The sequence below is a fragment of the Astatotilapia calliptera genome, chromosome 23, assembly GCF_964374335.1.
Source record: "Astatotilapia calliptera chromosome 23, fAstCal68.1, whole genome shotgun sequence".
Lineage (NCBI taxonomy): Eukaryota > Metazoa > Chordata > Actinopteri > Cichliformes > Cichlidae > Astatotilapia > Astatotilapia calliptera.
Window position 1 is genome coordinate 30,883,987 of NC_137443.1, and position 9,965 is coordinate 30,893,951.

The following is a 9,965-nucleotide window of genomic DNA, read 5'->3' on the forward strand; positions in this document are numbered from 1 at the left end:
GCTTTATTTCGCCAAGACAATGCGTTTCTCACTGTTACATGCATTTGAATGGGAAACTCGCCTGAAACAACGTATAGGTTTTCATTATGTGAATAATTTTAAAATCTTAGCTCAAACGGCTGCAAAACCTGTTTGCCCAGCACGGGGATATTGAGTTCTATAAGATAAAGCCATAAACATGTTTGTCTGAGTCTTCTATCAAAAGTTACAGCGATTTATATGAAGTTGTTCAAAAACGCTTTATTTCGCCAAGACAGTGTGTTTCTCACTGTTACATGCATTTGAATGGGAAACTCGCCTGAAACAAAGTATAGGTTTTCATTATGTGAATAATTTTAAAATCTTAGCTCAAACGGCTGCAAAACCTGTTTGCCCAGCACGGGGATATTGAGTTCTATAAGATAAAGCCATAAACATGTTTGTCTGAGTCTTCTATCAAAAGTTACAGCGATTTATATGAAGTTGTTCAAAAACGCTTTATTTCGCCAAGACAATGCGTTTCTCACTGTTACATGCATTTGAATGGGAAACTCGCCTGAGACAAAGTATAGGTTTTCATTATGTGAATAATTTTAAAATCTTAGCTCAAACGGCTGCAAAACCTGTTTGCCCAGCACGGGGATATTGAGTTCTATAAGATAAAGCCATAAACATGTTTGTCTGAGTCTTCTATCAAAAGTTACAGCGATTTATATGAAGTTGTTCAAAAACGCTTTATTTCGCCAAGACAATGCGTTTCTCACTGTTACATGCATTTGAATGGGAAACTCGCCTGAGACAAAGTATAGGTTTTCATTATGTGAATAATTTTAAAATCTTAGCTCAAACGGCTGCAAAACCTGTTCTGTTTGCCCAGAACGGGGATATTGAGTTCTATAAGATAAAGCCATAAACATGTTTGTCTGAGTCTTCTATCAAAAGTTACAGCGATTTATATGAAGTTGTTCAAAAACGCTTTATTTCGCCAAGACAGTGTGTTTCTCACTGTTACATGCATTTGAATGGGAAACTCGCCTGAAACAAAGTATAGGTTTTCATTATGTGAATAATTTTAAAATCTTAGCTCAAACGGCTGCAAAACCTGTTTGCCCAGCACGGGGATATTGAGTTCTATAAGATAAAGCCATAAACATGTTTGTCTGAGTCTTCTATCAAAAGTTACAGCGATTTATATGAAGTTGTTCAAAAACGCTTTATTTCGCCAAGACAATGCGTTTCTCACTGTTACATGCATTTGAATGGGAAACTCGCCTGAAACAAAGTATAGGTTTTCATTATGTGAATAATTTTAAAATCTTAGCTCAAACGGCTGCAAAACCTGTTTGCCCAGCACGGGGATATTGAGTTCTATAAGATAAAGCCATAAACATGTTTGTCTGAGTCTTCTATCAAAAGTTACAGCGATTTATATGAAGTTGTTCAAAAACGCTTTATTTCGCCAAGACAATGCGTTTCTCACTGTTACATGCATTTGAATGGGAAACTCGCCTGAAACAAAGTATAGGTTTTCATTATGTGAATAATTTTAAAATCTTAGCTCAAACGGCTGCAAAACCTGTTTGCCCAGCACGGGGATATTGAGTTCTATAAGATAAAGCCATAAACATGTTTGTCTGAGTCTTCTATCAAAAGTTACAGCGATTTATATGAAGTTGTTCAAAAACGCTTTATTTCGCCAAGACAATGCGTTTCTCACTGTTACATGCATTTGAATGGGAAACTCGCCTGAAACAAAGTATAGGTTTTCATTATGTGAATAATTTTAAAATCTTAGCTCAAACGGCTGCAAAACCTGTTTGCCCAGCACGGGGATATTGAGTTCTATAAGATAAAGCCATAAACATGTTTGTCTGAGTCTTCTATCAAAAGTTACAGCGATTTATATGAAGTTGTTCAAAAACGCTTTATTTCGCCAAGACAATGCGTTTCTCACTGTTACATGCATTTAACACTAGGAAGGCCCAGAGCCCAGCCATTTGGCTTTTCTACCTTTAAAACCCGGAGAGCAGCCAAATGGCTGGTAGGCTTTTAGCTAAGCTTTAGCTTCAGGCAAGTGGAAGCTAAATTGGCTAGTCATTCATATGTAAATTGGGTTGTTACCTGGGAATTCTGGAGGGAGGGGAGTGGGGGTGTGTGGATGAGGGGGTGGGGGAGCTGCTAAAAGCGGTGAGCTTCCTTTTGTTTCATCTTGATGCATTCTCAATCATCCAGGGAAACAAATCTCCAAAAGTCACCAACTTGGAGTGTTTCAGTTTGCCATCTTAGGGAGAAATCAACACACATGGGTGTATGTCCTTTGTTGCTGAGATTTATTGATAAAAACAGTACAAAAAATCAACCATTTGTACACATTTTTACAAATAATTATAAAAAGTGAGTGAGTACATTTCAACATTTTCAGCAATCACTCACAATCCTGGCACTGCCATGGTATCTGTAGTCTGCATTTACCACATGTGTATCTGTTGCAGTGAACACATCGCACAGTGGCATGATTGTTCTTGCAATTGTGTTTGACCTGACACATGGCTCTTTTTCCAGGGCTCGGTGTGGAGGGTTGTGTCAAAGGCAACTGTTCTTTTCTTGCCTTCTTCGCAGCTACATGAGAGTGAGCTAACTCCCTTGCAAGCTCCACCAGGAAGTCCACCCGTCTTTCCTTCGTCCCGGAGCATGCTTGATACAGCACATGTGCATTCAGTGCTGCCATGTCAATCATGTTATAAAACACGGCAACTGGCCAGCGCCGTGTTCCTCTGCGGACAGTGTACTCCCGAACCATCTGGTCCATCACATCCACGCCACACTTTGTTTTGTTGTAAAGGGTGACAGTGTTTGGCTTCCTTTTGGTAGTGTTATCAGTCTGAACCACGCCGTGCATGCTGCTAAGAATATAGACTGTCTTCTTCCGTTTGGCCGCATACGCCGTCAGCGTGGCAGCAGATGTTGAAAACACCTAAGAAATAAGATAAATTGTTATTTCCATAGCACTTTTACACACAATGAAACACATAAACATAGAACCAGAAAAGACCTGCAACATACCTGAGTGGTGAATTCATTGCGATCTGTCTGTCTAGTGGATTGAGGAATTTCCCTGCGAATCTTGTTGACTGTGCCGAGGATGGTGGTTTTCCGTCTAAGAAGTTTTTGCGCAAGTGAAAGCGATGTGAAAAAGGAGGAGATACTGGACCTTCCCATTGCTCACAATTTGAATTTGTTCACACTGCAGATGAGGAGACTGCTTCTCCACCTAAAAAGAGAGCTTGTTTGGGGACTGAGACAGCGAAAGATGGCACAGTGTGGCGTGAAGAACAGGTGGGGACCTGTCTCCCTTTCATTGTGTGTAAAAGTGCTATGGAAATAACAATTTATCTTATTTCTTAGGTGTTTTCAACCTCTGCTGCCACGCTGACGGCGTATGCGGCCAAACGGAAGAAGACAGTCTATATTCTTAGCAGCATGCACGGCGTGGTTCAGACTGATAACACTACCAAAAGGAAGCCAAACACTGTCACCCTTTACAACAAAACAAAGTGTGGCGTGGATGTGATGGACCAGATGGTTCGGGAGTACACTGTCCGCAGAGGAACACGGCGCTGGCCAGTTGCCGTGTTTTATAACATGATTGACATGGCAGCACTGAATGCACATGTGCTGTATCAAGCATGCTCCGGGACGAAGGAAAGACGGGTGGACTTCCTGGTGGAGCTTGCAAGGGAGTTAGCTCACTCTCATGTAGCTGCGAAGAAGGCAAGAAAAGAACAGTTGCCTTTGACACAACCCTCCACACCGAGCCCTGGAAAAAGAGCCATGTGTCAGGTCAAACACAATTGCAAGAACAATCATGCCACTGTGCGATGTGTTCACTGCAACAGATACACATGTGGTAAATGCAGACTACAGATACCATGGCAGTGCCAGGATTGTGAGTGATTGCTGAAAATGTTGAAATGTACTCACTCACTTTTTATAATTATTTGTAAAAATGTGTACAAATGGTTGATTTTTTGTACTGTTTTTATCAATAAATCTCAGCAACAAAGGACCTACACCCATGTGTGTTGATTTCTCCCTAAGATGGCAAACTGAAACACTCCAAGTTGGTGACTTTTGGAGATTTGTTTCCCTGGATGATTGAGAATGCATCAAGATGAAACAAAAGGAAGCTCACCGCTTTTAGCAGCTCCCCCACCCCCTCATCCACACACCCCCACTCCCCTCCCTCCAGAATTCCCAGGTAACAACCCAATTTACATATGAATGACTAGCCAATTTAGCTTCCACTTGCCTGAAGCTAAAGCTTAGCTAAAAGCCTACCAGCCATTTGGCTGCTCTCCGGGTTTTAAAGGTAGAAAGGTAGAAGCCTGGGCCTTCCTAGTGTTAAATGGGAAACTCGCCTGAAACAAAGTATAGGTTTTCATTATGTGAATAATTTTAAAATCTTAGCTCAAACGGCTGCAAAACCTGTTTGCCCAGCACGGGGATATTGAGTTCTATAAGATAAAGCCATAAACATGTTTGTCTGAGTCTTCTATCAAAAGTTACAGCGATTTATATGAAGTTGTTCAAAAACGCTTTATTTCGCCAAGACAATGCGTTTCTCACTGTTACATGCATTTGAATGGGAATCTCGCCTGAAACAAAGTATAGGTTTTCATTATGTGAATAATTTTAAAATCTTAGCTCAAACGGCTGCAAAACCTGTTCTGTTTGCCCAGCACGGGGATATTGAGTTCTATAAGATAAAGCCATAAACATGTTTGTCTGAGTCTTCTATCAAAAGTTACAGCGATTTATATGAAGTTGTTCAAAAACGCTTTATTTCGCCAAGACAATGCGTTTCTCACTGTTACATGCATTTGAATGGGAAACTCGCCTGAAACAACGTATAGGTTTTCATTATGTGAATAATTTTAAAATCTTAGCTCAAACGGCTGCAAAACCTGTTTGCCCAGCACGGGGATATTGAGTTCTATAAGATAAAGCCATAAACATGTTTGTCTGAGTCTTCTATCAAAAGTTACAGCGATTTATATGAAGTTGTTCAAAAACGCTTTATTTCGCCAAGACAATGCGTTTCTCACTGTTACATGCATTTGAATGGGAAACTCGCCTGAAACAACGTATAGGTTTTCATTATGTGAATAATTTTAAAATCTTAGCTCAAACGGCTGCAAAACCTGTTTGCCCAGCACGGGGATATTGAGTTCTATAAGATAAAGCCATAAACATGTTTGTCTGAGTCTTCTATCAAAAGTTACAGCGATTTATATGAAGTTGTTCAAAAACGCTTTATTTCGCCAAGACAGTGTGTTTCTCACTGTTACATGCATTTGAATGGGAAACTCGCCTGAAACAAAGTATAGGTTTTCATTATGTGAATAATTTTAAAATCTTAGCTCAAACGGCTGCAAAACCTGTTTGCCCAGCACGGGGATATTGAGTTCTATAAGATAAAGCCATAAACATGTTTGTCTGAGTCTTCTATCAAAAGTTACAGCGATTTATATGAAGTTGTTCAAAAACGCTTTATTTCGCCAAGACAATGCGTTTCTCACTGTTACATGCATTTGAATGGGAAACTCGTCTGAAACAACGTATAGGTTTTCATTATGTGAATAATTTTAAAATCTTAGCTCAAACGGCTGCAAAACCTGTTTGCCCAGCACGGGGATATTGAGTTCTATAAGATAAAGCCATAAACATGTTTGTCTGAGTCTTCTATCAAAAGTTACAGCGATTTATATGAAGTTGTTCAAAAACGCTTTATTTCGCCAAGACAATGCGTTTCTCACTGTTACATGCATTTGAATGGGAAACTCGCCTGAAACAAAGTATAGGTTTTCATTATGTGAATAATTTTAAAATCTTAGCTCAAACGGCTGCAAAACCTGTTTGCCCAGCACGGGGATATTGAGTTCTATAAGATAAAGCCATAAACATGTTTGTCTGAGTCTTCTATCAAAAGTTACAGCGATTTATATGAAGTTGTTCAAAAACGCTTTATTTCGCCAAGACAATGCGTTTCTCACTGTTACATGCATTTGAATGGGAAACTCGCCTGAAACAAAGTATAGGTTTTCATTATGTGAATAATTTTAAAATCTTAGCTCAAACGGCTGCAAAACCTGTTTGCCCAGCACGGGGATATTGAGTTCTATAAGATAAAGCCATAAACATGTTTGTCTGAGTCTTCTATCAAAAGTTACAGCGATTTATATGAAGTTGTTCAAAAACGCTTTATTTCGCCAAGACAATGCGTTTCTCACTGTTACATGCATTTGAATGGGAAACTCGCCTGAAACAAAGTATAGGTTTTCATTATGTGAATAATTTTAAAATCTTAGCTCAAACGGCTGCAAAACCTGTTTGCCCAGCACGGGGATATTGAGTTCTATAAGATAAAGCCATAAACATGTTTGTCTGAGTCTTCTATCAAAAGTTACAGCGATTTATATGAAGTTGTTCAAAAACGCTTTCTTTCGCCAAGACAATGCGTTTCTCACTGTTACATGCATTTAAATGGGAAACTCGCCTGAAACAAAGTATAGGTTTTCATTATGTGAATAATTTTAAAATCTTAGCTCAAACGGCTGCAAAACCTGTTTGCCCAGCACGGGGATATTGAGTTCTATAAGATAAAGCCATAAACATGTTTGTCTGAGTCTTCTATCAAAAGTTACAGCGATTTATATGAAGTTGTTCAAAAACGCTTTATTTCGCCAAGACAATGCGTTTCTCACTGTTACATGCATTTGAATGGGAATCTCGCCTGAAACAAAGTATAGGTTTTCATTATGTGAATAATTTTAAAATCTTAGCTCAAACGGCTGCAAAACCTGTTCTGTTTGCCCAGCACGGGGATATTGAGTTCTATAAGATAAAGCCATAAACATGTTTGTCTGAGTCTTCTATCAAAAGTTACAGCGATTTATATGAAGTTGTTCAAAAACGCTTTATTTCGCCAAGACAATGCGTTTCTCACTGTTACATGCATTTGAATGGGAAACTCGCCTGAAACAACGTATAGGTTTTCATTATGTGAATAATTTTAAAATCTTAGCTCAAACGGCTGCAAAACCTGTTTGCCCAGCACGGGGATATTGAGTTCTATAAGATAAAGCCATAAACATGTTTGTCTGAGTCTTCTATCAAAAGTTACAGCGATTTATATGAAGTTGTTCAAAAACGCTTTATTTCGCCAAGACAATGCGTTTCTCACTGTTACATGCATTTGAATGGGAAACTCGCCTGAAACAAAGTATAGGTTTTCATTATGTGAATAATTTTAAAATCTTAGCTCAAACGGCTGCAAAACCTGTTTGCCCAGCACGGGGATATTGAGTTCTATAAGATAAAGCCATAAACATGTTTGTCTGAGTCTTCTATCAAAAGTTACAGCGATTTATATGAAGTTGTTCAAAAACGCTTTATTTCGCCAAGACAATGCGTTTCTCACTGTTACATGCATTTGAATGGGAAACTCGCCTGAAACAAAGTATAGGTTTTCATTATGTGAATAATTTTAAAATCTTAGCTCAAACGGCTGCAAAACCTGTTTGCCCAGCACGGGGATATTGAGTTCTATAAGATAAAGCCATAAACATGTTTGTCTGAGTCTTCTATCAAAAGTTACAGCGATTTATATGAAGTTGTTCAAAAACGCTTTATTTCGCCAAGACAATGCGTTTCTCACTGTTACATGCATTTGAATGGGAAACTCGCCTGAAACAAAGTATAGGTTTTCATTATGTGAATAATTTTAAAATCTTAGCTCAAACGGCTGCAAAACCTGTTTGCCCAGCACGGGGATATTGAGTTCTATAAGATAAAGCCATAAACATGTTTGTCTGAGTCTTCTATCAAAAGTTACAGCGATTTATATGAAGTTGTTCAAAAACGCTTTATTTCGCCAAGACAATGCGTTTCTCACTGTTACATGCATTTGAATGGGAAACTCGCCTGAAACAAAGTATAGGTTTTCATTATGTGAATAATTTTAAAATCTTAGCTCAAACGGCTGCAAAACCTGTTTGCCCAGCACGGGGATATTGAGTTCTATAAGATAAAGCCATAAACATGTTTGTCTGAGTCTTCTATCAAAAGTTACAGCGATTTATATGAAGTTGTTCAAAAACGCTTTATTTCGCCAAGACAATGCGTTTCTCACTGTTACATGCATTTAAATGGGAAACTCGCCTGAAACAAAGTATAGGTTTTCATTATGTGAATAATTTTAAAATCTTAGCTCAAACGGCTGCAAAACCTGTTTGCCCAGCACGGGGATATTGAGTTCTATAAGATAAAGCCATAAACATGTTTGTCTGAGTCTTCTATCAAAAGTTACAGCGATTTATATGAAGTTGTTCAAAAACGCTTTATTTCGCCAAGACAATGCGTTTCTCACTGTTACATGCATTTGAATGGGAATCTCGCCTGAAACAAAGTATAGGTTTTCATTATGTGAATAATTTTAAAATCTTAGCTCAAACGGCTGCAAAACCTGTTCTGTTTGCCCAGCACGGGGATATTGAGTTCTATAAGATAAAGCCATAAACATGTTTGTCTGAGTCTTCTATCAAAAGTTACAGCGATTTATATGAAGTTGTTCAAAAACGCTTTATTTCGCCAAGACAATGCGTTTCTCACTGTTACATGCATTTGAATGGGAAACTCGCCTGAAACAACGTATAGGTTTTCATTATGTGAATAATTTTAAAATCTTAGCTCAAACGGCTGCAAAACCTGTTTGCCCAGCACGGGGATATTGAGTTCTATAAGATAAAGCCATAAACATGTTTGTCTGAGTCTTTATCAAAAGTTACAGCGATTTATATGAAGTTGTTCAAAAACGCTTTATTTCGCCAAGACAATGCGTTTCTCACTGTTACATGCATTTGAATGGGAAACTCGCCTGAAACAAAGTATAGGTTTTCATTATGTGAATAATTTTAAAATCTTAGCTCAAACGGCTGCAAAACCTGTTTGCCCAGCACGGGGATATTGAGTTCTATAAGATAAAGCCATAAACATGTTTGTCTGAGTCTTCTATCAAAAGTTACAGCGATTTATATGAAGTTGTTCAAAAACGCTTTATTTCGCCAAGACAATGCGTTTCTCACTGTTACATGCATTTGAATGGGGAACTCGCCTGAAACAAAGTATAGGTTTTCATTATGTGAATAATTTTAAAATCTTAGCTCAAACGGCTGCAAAACCTGTTCTGTTTGCCCAGCACGGGGATATTGAGTTCTATAAGATAAAGCCATAAACATGTTTGTCTGAGTCTTCTATCAAAAGTTACAGCGATTTATATGAAGTTGTTCAAAAACGCTTTATTTCGCCAAGACAATGCGTTTCTCACTGTTACATGCATTTGAATGGGAAACTCGCCTGAAACAACGTATAGGTTTTCATTATGTGAATAATTTTAAAATCTTAGCTCAAACGGCTGCAAAACCTGTTTGCCCAGCACGGGGATATTGAGTTCTATAAGATAAAGCCATAAACATGTTTGTCTGAGTCTTCTATCAAAAGTTACAGCGATTTATATGAAGTTGTTCAAAAAAAACTTTATTTCGCCAAGACAATGCGTTTCTCACTGTTACATGCATTTGAATGGGAAACTCGCCTGAAACAAAGTATAGGTTTTCATTAAGTGAATAATTTTAAAATCTTAGCTCAAACGGCTGCAAAACCTGTTCTGTTTGCCCAGCACCGGGATATTGAGTTCTATTAGATAAAGCCATAAACATGTTTGTCTGAGTCTTCTATCAAAAGTTACAGCGATTTATATGAAGTTGTTCAAAAACGCTTTATTTCGCCAAGACAATGCGTTTCTCACTGTTACATGCATTTGAATGGGAAACTCGCCTGAAACAAAGTATAGGTTTTCATTATGTGAATAATTTTAAAATCTTAGCTCAAACGGCTGCAAAACCTGTTCTGTTTGCCCAGCACGGGGA

The 9,965-nt window shown here is 38.3% G+C and overlaps 1 protein-coding gene across 1 annotated transcript; it reads left to right on the forward strand.

Annotated features, from left to right (window-relative positions):
- Positions 1-3,163: 3,163 nt before the first annotated feature.
- Positions 3,164-4,051, forward strand: LOC145424521 (uncharacterized). The gene is made up of 2 exons (XM_080297911.1): positions 3,164-3,315; positions 3,385-4,051. Exon 2 carries the CDS (start codon positions 3,460-3,462, stop codon positions 3,931-3,933), a length of 474 nt encoding a protein of 157 aa, XP_080154037.1. The 5' UTR covers positions 3,164-3,315; positions 3,385-3,459; the 3' UTR covers positions 3,934-4,051.
- The last annotated feature ends 5,914 nt before the right edge of the window (positions 4,052-9,965 follow it).